Source organism: Hyperolius riggenbachi, chromosome 7, assembly GCF_040937935.1.
Source record: "Hyperolius riggenbachi isolate aHypRig1 chromosome 7, aHypRig1.pri, whole genome shotgun sequence".
NCBI classification, from domain to species: Eukaryota; Metazoa; Chordata; class Amphibia; order Anura; family Hyperoliidae; genus Hyperolius; species Hyperolius riggenbachi.
Genome location: NC_090652.1, coordinates 213,244,638 through 213,257,851, shown reverse-complemented (window position 1 = coordinate 213,257,851; position 13,214 = coordinate 213,244,638). Strand labels below are relative to the sequence as shown.

The following is a 13,214-nucleotide window of genomic DNA, read 5'->3' as shown; positions in this document are numbered from 1 at the left end:
GTTAAAGACAGGCTGTTTATTAACTGCGTGTGAAATTAACTACAGAGGAGGTAAATTAACTACAGAGGAGGTAAATTAACTACAGAGGAGGTAAATTAACTACAGAAGAGGTAACTTAAGGAATGAAGAGATAAAATAACTCTCTCACTGTGTGGAGGTAAGTTATCTCTTGCCTTATTATCTCCAGCATGATCTTAGTGAATTGAGGCCATAATCATGATCTCACCCAAGCCTAAAACAAGTCAACAAAACTCAATGGGAGTTCTCCTGTTTTTATTGTATGCCTGCTGTTTATCACGGGGCTACTCGCTGACCTAATTCTATGTCAGCAGATACTGAAGAATTTATCAGACTACAGTAAAGATGAGTAGTGATGGCGTTTTCCTGACATAATAATCTCCATTGACCCATGGAGGGAATAAAATGTAGCCAATCAAAGCCTCTGGCTGCTGGTTAATTACCAGGTTATATTGTCAGTTGCTGGTTTTAATCATCTTCAGTATTATCTTCCTGGTTCAGTGGTAATTTCCATATTACAAGTGTTTTTGCTCATCATGACTGATGAGGAGTAAAGATAATGATTTAGAAAGATAACACCTAGAGGACAGTCTACTTAGGTATCCTAATGGCTCAGTTTAAAATAAGGCTACATGAAGAATGCAGGGTGGCAGCAGGAAAGAAGACATTATACAAATTAGTGCTGTAAAACTTCTGGATAATGGCAATAGGTCAATGTATTTCACTCTGGCAATAAACTACAAAGTGTCCTGTTTGTCATGTGTTAGTTAAAAGCTCCTACCTGAATGGTGAGGATCACTGGTTGTATTTCTTCATAGATGATTTTCACCTTTTTAGCTGCCTGTTTGGCATGTTCAGGTGTATCAGCAACCACAGCGCAAACTATGTAACCGACACATTGGACCTGAAACAATCAAAGAAAATAGGGTTAGGGCAAGGGTGATGTAGCTGTGGAATAAATGGCTGCATCTAGCAATACAACCCTAGTGAAGGCAGCAGTTATCTTGAACCACTTTCTGCTAAAACCTAGTTACTCAAGGTGTTAGGTCAATCATCAGTCAATTTCTGATCTGGGAGTGATCAATTGCTATCTAGATCAGGCTGAGTTTGAGCTATGTATGGCCAGTTTAATACTTTTTTGAGTTACTAAAGCAGAACAAGTATGCAGATCAGGTGATCTCAAGTCACTTTTCGATAGCTGCCTGCTTGTAGCATGTGTTTGACTCCTAAAATACTAAAGCCAAGCAATTACTATAACAACCAAATAATTGGCATTCATTTTAAGTGAATTATTTGCTATTTGTTTTGGTAGAGACTATCTAAGTGCCTGGCCACACTGTCACGTTGCTGTGTGGATTTCAGCAATGCCTCTCGGTGTGCAATGTTCAGGAACATCAGAAGGTGCAGCTGCCTATGCATGATTTAAAATTTCTGCTATATACCTCCAAAGTAAACAAGATATACCTTATCCTCTGCCAATAGTTGATCGGGCCAATAAAAATAAGACAGTTCATTTGATCCTGGAACATCCTTTGCAGTGATGACATCAGAAACTCCTGTCATTCTTAGCGCTTCTGTAAAATCCATAGTTCTGCAAGGAAGAGAAAAATAAGTTACATAATCAATGATGTACCTCTGGTACAACAAATTGCATAAAAGGAAACCCGCTAGTATTCAATTGGGCTGATGCTGTAAGGGTTTTCCAATGGCACTTTTACTTGACCTGATGAAGCAACTTTCGCTATTAAATGCATTGTTCTATGGGCATAATACATTTTGGGTGTTTTGCAAATACCATGTCCATGAAACTTGCTTCTTGAAGGTAGGATCCTCTTACAATCAATAGTACCACACCACATACTGTATACACCCTCACTACCCTTGGGCGCCTCCTACCTCCTCCCGATGTTTACCAGTGACCCTCACCGAGAAATTCACCTTACGATCTCATATTGAGTGAGACCCCCTATTTTCGGAGAAGCGTCCACTGCATTTTATCCACAAGTCCCACTGGGGAAAGTACTTCCCCACATGCTCTTATGAGTGGTTGCATCCTTTGCTACCCAGCTTTGTGATGAGTATAACTTTACGCTGTTAATATCTATATTCGCAGTCATTACTATATGGCTCAAATTGGGCACCCAGCATCCCTGTGTGTTTTTTCTCTCCTCTACAAGTGTTCTATTGTGTTGACACATTAATGGTGAGCATTCAAACATGGGCAAGGACACATGCACAAATTTAGTGTATCACATTTGTGAAACCTCCTGTACTTTGCTACAGCTTTACAGTGCCTCACATACTTTGCTCCAGCTTTCTCTCTATCCCCAGGTGTGGTTCGGATAGTCATTGCTCCCAAAGGTATGTCCAATGTCTCTCTTTTTCAGTGCTCCCTAAAGTGTAATCTAGTTTCCCACCAACTCCAAATGAGACTAAGATTTTAGTTCTCTGGCAATGTGTCCCTTTATTTTCTGTACTGGTGGTGATAATGGTGTAGTGTTTTCTAGTGATGGTCGGATTTGCCAAATTCCAAAGTCAGCTTTTAAATTGTTTTAAAGGTGCACATTAGCGGTACAATTTTTTCATCAGATGCGCTATTTCAACGCAATTTCTATGATCAAAAGTAATTGTAAGACAAGTATTGATTTTTACCATAAACATGTTGGTTAGGGCATTTTATCTCTTCCAATTTGATCGAAAAAATCCAACATTCAGGTCAATTACATTTTCTGATCCAATTGACCATAGAATTTAACATTGATTTTCGCAACACATTGCACAGTTTTCTGTACAATTTGATCATAAAAATTGCGTTTAAAGATTGCATCTGATGAAAAATTGTACTATTAATGTGCACCTTAAGTCAATCGTTGGAGGCCCCCAAAAATCATACAATAATTAAAAACAGTAGGAGGATGACTGGCAAGTCACTAGTCCTGCTCCTTTTAAACTGTCTTCAAATATTTTATGACTTTTTGGTGCCTCCATTGATTGTGTTTACCTCGCCTTGGTGACGGGTTGGTGGATTTTACCCTCCATTCCCTTTTCTTTGACCTCTTTAGAGTGACTACCTACACCCAAGAGTGGATGGGTTTGTGATCCACTACTGCCATGTGACTGGTTGTCTATAGGATATTGTGAGCTTTTCCTCAGCATATTGACTTACTAAACTATCAGTAGGTACTGGTTCTCTTGCCATTTTCCTATTCAAGTTCACAGTATTTATCTAGGAATAAATACCATATTCTGTGTGTAGATGACTCATGGTTCAAAACAAGGCCTAATAGATGCACATATATTGTATCTATGTAAAAACAGTGAAATTAGACACAAAATGTACTATACTAACATGATTTTTGCATGAGCTTTTGAGCTGGTGACCAAAGCCATGTAGAGTTCTCCATCGATGAGAGGCATATCATCACAGTACACGGCTTCACCAGATACCTGCGTCATTGCGGAGAGGTGCATGATGGGTCGCCCAACAGGATCCTGACCTGACTGATGAGTTGTAATGTCCTAAGCAAAACCAAAATGAACACATTATGACAGCAATAACTTACAGCTTTTTTTTTGCTCAATACTTTACTAACCTGATATGTCTGTGAAGTCTTTGGCACTGGAATCTGGATATTGCCATTTTTAACATTGTTTGGTGACATTTCAACAGGATTGCCATTAATACCACTCAAACAGTACTGTGAGAAAATATACAAGTATTGTTAAAATGTGCATGTAAATACACAGAAGCATTACATCTGAAAGGATAGAAGAAATATGAAAATACTACCAATGCTTACATATCTGGCAATAAATCATATGAGTGTGAGTATGTTGTTGGGGGGGGGGGGGGGGGTTACTGCTTGAGGAGCATTGTTTTGCTTCACAGTGTTGCACAGAACTCCACTTAACCCAGAACCCAGAGGATGGTGTCAGCATTTCAGTACCGAACAGTGGTGGAAGAGGGTTGGTGGGTGAGACTCTTCCATTACCCATTTACCACTAGCACTGCCGCCTGCACTGCAATGTTGACACCATCCTCTGGGTCATGCTCACACATCATATCATGTTATCGGGACTCAGAAGAGGAGGTAAGGCAGTGGCATTGTAAGGGAGGGTAGGGGGTGGGGTGGGTGGGGCCAGCCCCCCCCCCCCCCTTCAGGAAGAAAGGTTTAACAGTCAACCCTCTGCCCATCAGAAATGATCAAGACATCAGCCTCCAGTAAGTAACAGCCACGCCGAAGCTGCCGGTGAGTAATAAGAATGTGAGAGGGGGCCGACATTATTCCTCCCTCCCTCTCTATGGCTCTCTCCTGTGTTCCCCTTTGCAGAGTATTGCTTAGTGGTGCATCTATTAATCACTGGCTCTATGCGTCCAGGAGCCAATTCCTCTCTACTTCCTGTTCCTGGTGTCAAATACCCTAGCTACACCACTGATGTTGGGAGTGTAGTGCTATTTTGGGTGGAGGAAGAGGAGAAGTCGATCCAGCCAGATGCCAGATCTCTGCACCCACTCTGCATCGCCTGTCAGGCTGGGGAAGGCACACAGCAGAAAAAAAATTGACACTGCAGCACACTTATAGTTTTACTATATGTGCCTGCTAAAGGGTTAAATAAAATATCCTGTATAATGACATTAAATAAAATAAATGTACCTCTGATTTCAGAGCATGTAGCACCTCTAGGTAAAATTTGAACAGAAAGCTGATAACCAGTGTTCTTCTGTACTCCACCTTTCCACCAGGAGCTGAGGGTTGAAGAGCAATCTCATCCAGAACTAGTCTACATGCATCGTCCAGCATGTCCTCATTCCACGGCCTGGACACGATAGGAAATACAGTTGCATCATGGTAGGTTTATGTGCATATTTATAACCAAATTACCATTGTACCCCAGTGTGTTCCCTCCTGATATAAGAATCAAAGACCAAAAATGTGACTTTTGTAATGTAACATTTGTGACATTTTCACTGTGTTATGCCTGATACACACCGTGCAATTTCCCATCAAAAGACGGTCAAAATTGATGATTTCCAACAGGTCTGATCTGATTTCTGACTGGAAAATTGATCAGAAAAGCGATTATAAATCCGATTGGACCTGTGTCAATTTGACTGGTCTATCTGATGGGAAATTGCATGGTGTGTTCCAGGCATTAGGCTAGCTCCACACAAATTGATTAAAATCTGATCAACTGTAAAATTAAATTGACTTGTTCAATAGTATTGATATCTGATCAAAAATCAGTTGATCACAGTACACACACCAATCAATGAATAATTCTATAACAAAGAAAATTTTAACAAGTGAAAAGCACAGTGAAGGAAGCCCTTGCTTCTAAATTTAACTGAACAGGAACTGGTCAAAAAGTATCCAAATACCTGTTCAAGACTTGATAGTTGATAGAATGCAAAGATTCAGTATTGAGTTGTGTTCCATTTCTAAGAGGCAATTAAAAGGGATGCTTGGCAGACAATAGGGTTTTAAACAGTCCCCCTACTTAAAGAGAAACTCCAACCAAGAATTGAACTTTATCCCAATCAGTAGCTGATACCTCCTTTTACATGAGAAATCTATTCCTTTTCACAAACAGACCATCAGGGGGAACTGTATGGCTGATATTGTGGTGAAACCCCTCCCACAAAGAAATTCTGAGTACGTACTCTTGGCAGTTTCCTGTCTGTGAACCTTGCTGCATTGTGGGAAATAGCTATTTCTAGCTGTTTCCAACTGCCAAAAAAACATGCAGCAGCTACATCACCTGCCAACAGTAAAAATTTCACCATGTAATAAATGTCAGAATGTAAATCAGGGATTTAAAAGATTTTACAATGGGCAAACACTGACTAAATCATTTATACATAATTATTGTAAAAATGAAGCACTTTTTTTTTATTACATTATCTTCACTGGAGTTCCTCTTTAAAACACTTGATTTACAACTACTCTTAAACAAAGTTATCCTCATGTACAAAATTCACTTACCGCGGTGAGTCACATTGTGGTACTCTCCCCCACTGCAGCTCATCACAGTGGCCATTAAAGTCAATGAGACAAGAAACACTGCCTGCACCGATGCATCATCGCACCGATGAGATGGAAGTGTACATGAAAGGTACAACAGAAGCTGCAGTGCGTTACCGTGGTAGTCCCGGAAGTGCACCAGAAATTGCGTGTTCATTTTTTCCTACATTATCTTTGATCGAACCACAGCAATAACGCGTAGTGTAGTGTGATTGTTCCAAATCGCACTGCAACAGCACCGCTAGAGTGTGGAAAGACCTTTACTATTTTTGTTTTTTCATGTCTTTTTTATTTTAAGTTATACTATCAAATAAACTGTTGTAAGTTGTTCAAAACACAATAAGGTTGACAGAAAGTAAATAATTTATTGACAAGTTCCAGTATGTACAACACAACTCAAATTACATATAAAGTTAGCTTACAACCAATGTAACGGGGTACAGAGATGCCCATATGTATATAAAATTGGGTTAAAAACCAATAAAAAAACTAAAAAGGTGGCTCAATAAAGACAAGCTCATAACTGAAGAAATGTATTTGTACAGGCAACACGTTTCGTGGGTCAACTGCCCACTTCCTCAGGCCAATACAAGTGCCGCAGCTGCAGATAGCCTAAAGCATCAGACGTATTAGGCAAATAAGGACAAGCTCTTATGAGCTTGTCCTTATTGAGGTAAGCCACCTCATCTTTATGATTTTAGTGGTTTTAACACAATTTTATCCAGGTCCATTTGGACACCCAGAGTGGAGTTGGGTTTATTGTCTCCACCTGTTTCTAGCAGTGGTTTGCCTCTCTGCAACCCTCTTTTGTGAGTAACCACTTACTTCTTTTCATCAACCCACCCCTGTCAAACACTTACTACGCTACTTGGGCTCCCATTTTTGCATGTGTCTTTTTTCTCCATTAGGGTGCCCCGGTACCCCACCTGTACCCAACTTACAAACAACCTCCTGGAACGGAACATGTTTGTAAAGAGGGGACCAGAAATACTATCCAAGTCAAAAATGTATTTTGTAATAGTAATCATGTATATATAAAATAAAATATGCTACCATCCTTAGCAATACATTTAATAAAAAATAGATATTTGTCCATAATTATTTTTCACAGCGAATTTGCGTAAACATTTCTTGGCTCACAGACCACTTTGCCAGAGACCAACAATATCACAATACCAATATATTTGTGAGTTGAATTGCCATGAAGGAACCCTGAAATGACATGCAACATGATGAGATAAACATGTGGAATCCTACTTACAACTAGTGTCTTCCTATTTTCTTACTGTATTCAGGGATCTAAAACACATTTTCTCTGTAGTAGGACTGCAGATGAACTGTAGCTTTACTCTCACTAATAAATTCTGAAGTCTACAATGCTTCCAGAATACATTTAGCAGTGATGGATTTTCAATGCTTCTTATTTGCTGTGCAGGAACAGGTCAAACTGTGTAGGATGGCTTGCCAGCGGACTAGAATGCCTGGCAAAATCGGCAATATACAATAGTTCATACTGCTTGATTAGATTCAATGCAAGCCTCGGAAACTGCTCTCCAAATACTTCACAACACTCCACAAATATAAAAAAACAAAATTCAAATTGCCTTGGACAAACATCTGACCTGGTTGTGAGAATGTTATTAGCTTTTTATACTAACCTCCCAACCAATGCATCTTTGGTCTTTTTTGATCGAACTATGCTTTTACCAACACCTCCAAAGTAAAGGTTCAAATCTTCAATGACACGTGAATTCTCCTGTAAACGAACTTGCATCCCAGCCACAATCATGGCGACTGAATTTGCTTTCCTTTGTGCTTGTCTGAAAGCTGACACCACCTCCCACTGCAGGCAGAAAGCAAAGATCAGAAAAATACTGCATTCTATAACTATGACTTGATATATACAGTAGATGTACACTTTCATACCTTAAACAAATGCTTAAAAGGTACCTGAAGTGAGAAAAAAGGTAGATACTAACATCAGTAGAGGCAGGCCTCTGGTTAGTCAAGAGGTTTCCCCAATCTTCTTAAGCTCTTCAGTTTATTGTGCTGTTACCCTTAGAACATATTTGACAAATTATGTCGAACATGGTGTGCGTACAAGTGTGGGTTCACTTGTGCAGGTGCAAAGTATAGCCCACACCTGTGCAGTAGCATGGAGCCACTCTTGCATAGCTTTTTGCTTTGTACATGAGAGACGCAAACCCTATTGGTGCCTGTGCAGTGAGGCCACGCTTGTACACAGAGGGGAGCAGGGCTACAAAGAAGAAAAGGTTCCCTACAAGAAGCGGAAGGCTCAATGATGATGTGGGAAGTCTCCGGGGCAGCCAGAGGCTTCCCCCAACAGCTTAGGGCCAAATTGTTAAATATATTTGCTTGACACTCACACTCAAGATGGGGTGGATGCTGCTATAATAGTTCACAGTACAAAACCAGTGTTAGTTACCTGGTAACATCCTTTTTAGTAACCTCCAGGACAGGTCCACCATGAGACGACATAGGCTCCTCCCAGGAACAGGAAACGTCCAAATTAGAGCACTCTATAAATTTTAAGCCAACCCCTCCATCGCCAGTCAACTACAAGAACTGTTAACCGTTAAAGAGGCATATTCATATTATTATACACATTCATCTATACATATATCCCGTTATCCGGGTGGGTTACGGACCTGTCCTGGAGGTTACTAAAAAGGATGTTACCAGGTAACTAACACTGGTTTTTCCAGTAACCTCCAGGACAGGTCCACCATGAGAAGATGAGCAAGAAATCTTACCAATTTTAGGGTGGGCCGACTGCCTGCAGAACTTTTCTCCCAAAGGATTGTTGTCTTGCAGTCATCAGATTCACCCTGTAATGTCTTGAAAAGGTGCACATACTTGTCCACGTAGCGGCTCTACAAATTTCTTCTGGCGTAGCACCCGCTCTGTAGGCCCATGATGTAGCAGCTGCCCTAGTTGAATGAGCCCTAACTGCACCTAGTAAAGTAGATCCTGTCAACCTATAGGCTTCCTCTATACACAGTCTTATCCACTTGCCTATAGTTCTTTTTGACATCCTCATGCCTTTAGTAGCTCCTGACGAATTGATAAATAGAGCTCTTGATTTCCTAAAATCTGCTACTCTGTCCAAATAAGCAAAGAGACACCTCCTAACATCTAAGGTTGGTTCTTCGTTAAAGGAGGGTAATATGATCTCCTGCGATCTATGGAAATTCGTAGCTACCTTAGGAAGGAACTCTTCACATGTTTTTAATATCACCCTATCATTAAATATGAAACAAAAGGGTTCATTACAGCATAAGGCTTCTAGTTCGCTCACTCTCCTGGCTGAAGTAATTGCTACTAGAAAAATAATCTTCATTGTTAATTGTCTTAATGGAATTTCTGATACTGGCTCAAATTGGTCTCCCTTTAAGACCCTTAATACCAAAGAGAGATCCCAACTCGGAATCTTTTTATTAATTATAGGTTTTCTTCTTTCTATGGATCTAAAAAACTGTATGATCAGGGGGTCATTTGCTATTTTTTGATCTAAATAAGTAGATATCGCTGTAACCTGTACCTTCAAGGTACTGAGGGCAATGTTTTTCTCCACACCGTCCTGTAAAAATTCTAATACGGTTGGTATTGTCTCTCCGGAAAATCCTGACTCTTCTTTCCACAAATTGAAAGTCTTCCAGTACTTTAAATATATTTTCCTAGTTACCTTCTTTCTACAGTCGAGGAGGGTACTGATCACTCTCTCTGAGACACCTCTCTTTCTCAAAGGAGACCTTTCAGAAGCCAGGCACACAGGTTTAGATTTGGTATGTAACTTATACTTCCTCTCTCTACCTGAGATAGTATCCTTCTGTGAGGCAATTTTATCGGACCCTCTAGTCTCATTTTCAGGAGAATCGGATACCAGCTTCTCACCGGCCAATCTGGAGTTATCATGATCAATGTTGCTCTGGTCTGCCTTAACTTTTGCAAAACTCGAGGTATTAGCTGGATTGGTGGAAATGCATATGCCTTTCTGAATGTCCATCTCTGACTGAGCGCATCCACCGCCTCTGCTCCCTCCCTTGGATTTAGGGAATAGAACCTCTTGCATTTTGTATTTGCTCTGTTTGCAAAGATGTCGAGCTGAGGTCGGCCCCATCTCTTGACCAGATTCCTGAAGACTTTGTTGGATATCTCCATCTCCGAATTTGATAGTCTGTGTCTGCTCAGGAAATCCGCCATGGTGTTCAAAGATCCCTTCAAGTGGACTGCTGTGAACGAGAGGAAGTTCTCTTCCGCTATTAATAGAATTTCCATCGTCAGGTCTAGAAGTTTTCTTGATCTTGTTCCCCCCTGACGATTTATGTAGGCCACTGTCGTGGTATTGTCTGTTCTCAGTTGAACATGTTGCCCTTTTAGTGACTGTACCGCCTGTACTAGTACTTCTCTCACTGCTCTTAGCTCTCTGTAATTTGATGACTGATTTCTTATTAGCTTTGACCAGAGACCCTGAAATATCTTCCCCTCTAAATGGGCTCCCCATCCTAGGAGACTTGCATCCGTGGTAATGCATCTTTGTGCTGGTATTGTCCATAATCTTCCTTCGGTTAGGATCTTTTCTGACATCCACCACTCTAATGAGTTTAGTATTATGTTTGGACATCTCACTTCCCTTTCTAAATCTTCCTGCTTTTTGTTCCAGACTCCCATCATCCAACTCTGGAGCTCTCTTGTGTGTAACAGTGCCCATTGGATGGCAGGAGATGTTGACGTCAGAAAACCTAGTATTCTCATGACTTCTCTTATTGTCAGAACTGGGTTCCTTATACAGTCCTGTATTATTTTCTTTAGTTTTGTCATCTTTTCTTCTGTTAAATACAGTCTTCTCCTCTCTGAGTCTATCACAACTCCTAGAAACTGTATTCTTGACTTCGGCTGTAGCACCGACTTTTCCCAATTTATAATCCATCCGAGAGTCTGTAGTTGATCTAGTACTCTCTTTGTGTCTTCTTCCGCTTGTTGATATGAGTCTGCTACTACTAATAAGTCGTCTAGATAGGGAATCACTAGGATTCCCTTTACATGTAAGTCTTTTATCACTTCTCCCATCACTCTTGTGAAGATGCGAGGTGCTGATGAAATTCCGAAGGGCAGGACTCTGAACTGGAAGTGTTGAATTGATTCTTTTTCTTTTATTGCAAACTTTAGAAATTTTTGTGACGACTCTCTTATTGGAATGTGCCAATAAGCATCTCTTAGATCTATATTCGTCATTACACAGTTGGGGGTTAGTAAGTTTCTCACAGAGAAGATTGATTCCAACCTGAATCTTTGATAAGTCACAGAAGGGTTTAATGGCTTCAGGTTCAGAATTAACCTGAATTTCCCCGTCGGTTTCTTTACCATGAATATGGTCGAGTAAAAACCCCTGCGAAGCTGATCGCACGGTACCGGAACTACCACTCTTTCCTCTATCATGCCTTTTATGATGCTTTGCAAAGCCTGACGCTTTTGTTTCTCTTTTGGAAGAGGAGTGGAAATGAACCTGTTTCCCAGAAGCGACCGAAACTGAATTTTGTACCCCTGACTTACAAGATTGAGGATGAAATCGTTTTTGGTTATGTTCGTCCATTGGGAATAAAATCCTGTTAGACGACCCCCAACTCTTTCTTTGGCGTCACTTCTTTTCTTGGTTTTCTGGGTTCCGAAAAAGAAAATTCTTTCTCGTTCCCTCTCTGTTGATGGCCCAGGGTTTTCTTCTTTGCTGAGGTTTATCCCTGTTTTCTTGCCTATTTCTTCTAAAGAATCTTTTGTTCTGTATATATTTCTTCTTCTTTGGAAACCCCTTCTTTCTATCGCTAGTTCTTTCTAATATTTCGTCTAGCTGGGCCCCAAATAAAAGCTCCCCATCAAAAGGTATGTTACATACCCTAGCTTTAGAAGCCTGACTTCCATCCCAATTTTTAATCCATAAATTACGTCTGGCGGAATTAATTAGGGCAGTCGTTCTTGCATTTACCCTTATGTTTTCTGCTGCCGCATCAGTTATGTAGTCTGTGGCCTTTGAAACCACCTCAAGTGATATTAAGATTTCTTCCTTAGATGCCCCTTTCTCTACCTTTTCTTCTACTTTCTTAACCCATACTGCTAACACTCTCGATACACATGTTGTTGCAGCTGCTGGTCGAAAATTTGCTCCTGCTGAGGTCCATGCCTTCTTCAGAGCAAATTCCACCTTTTTATCCTGTGGATCCTTAAGGTATCCGAGGTCCTCAAAAGCTAATTCATTGTCCTTATTTACTTGAGAAAAAGCTGCGTCAAGCCTAGGACACCGATCCCATATCTTGGCATCTGTTTCTGCAAATGGAAATCTTTTAATAAACCCCTTAGACATGAATAACTTTCTATCCGGGTATTTCCATTGACTCAGAATAGTATTCTTTGTAGACTTATGCACAGGAAAAGTAAGGGCCTCCTCTGGTTCCATTCCCTGATACAATTTATCATGTAGTGACACTTCTTCAGATTTCTTTGTCTCGATTTTCAAAGTATTATTAATCGCCAAGAGAAGTTGGTCAGTTTCATCAGCCGGAAACCTGAACCTAGAAATTTTCTTTATATCTGACTGACTCTCTATACTTTTAACCGAAGATGCGTCGGAATCATCACCATCATCCTCCTCTCCTTCCTCTTCCATTTCCTCTTCAGAGGAAGAAATAATAGGTCTTTTAGTGGAGGATTTACTTTTACTCTTACTTTTTGCAGGCTGTTCGGGCTGAGTAGCATCACTATTAGGTGTAGGAGTTACTGGTGCTGTTGTACTAGGGCCTGCATTACTAGTATCTGTAGCTGGGGTCATGGCAGCAGAGAAAACTTCTTTCAACGATTTAATTGTATCAGACATCTCCTGCTTAACAGCTGACATAATCTCCTCCTTTAATCCCCCTGATTGTTCTTGAATTAGTTTAACAAAACAGGGTTGGCAAAACTGCTTATTATAAGTATGGGCAAGTTTTGTGTCACAGAGCGGGCAACGCCTCCTAGGCCTTGACGGGTCAGTAGACTCTGTGCCCTATAATAAAACACAATAAACAAAAGAAGTGTCACCTGTCTGTCTAAAAAGACCTCCGTAAAGCAACACCCTTGTGCCCATGTCAGAATGTGAGGAAAGTAGCTTCCCTACCCCAGACA

General features: G+C 40.5%; 1 protein-coding gene across 1 annotated transcript in view; it reads right to left on the bottom strand.

Annotated features, from left to right (window-relative positions):
- LOC137524809 (aldehyde oxidase 1-like) overlaps positions 1-13,214 on the bottom strand; it is a 198,592-nt gene that overhangs the window by 96,546 nt on the left and 88,832 nt on the right. The window contains exons 14-19 of the mRNA XM_068245134.1: positions 7,700-7,884; positions 4,674-4,836; positions 3,612-3,716; positions 3,368-3,537; positions 1,483-1,609; positions 800-922 (exon numbers count right to left, since the gene is read on the bottom strand). Coding sequence (XP_068101235.1) covers positions 800-922; positions 1,483-1,609; positions 3,368-3,537; positions 3,612-3,716; positions 4,674-4,836; positions 7,700-7,884 — 873 coding nt within the window. The remainder of the gene's footprint in view (positions 1-799; positions 923-1,482; positions 1,610-3,367; positions 3,538-3,611; positions 3,717-4,673; positions 4,837-7,699; positions 7,885-13,214) is intronic.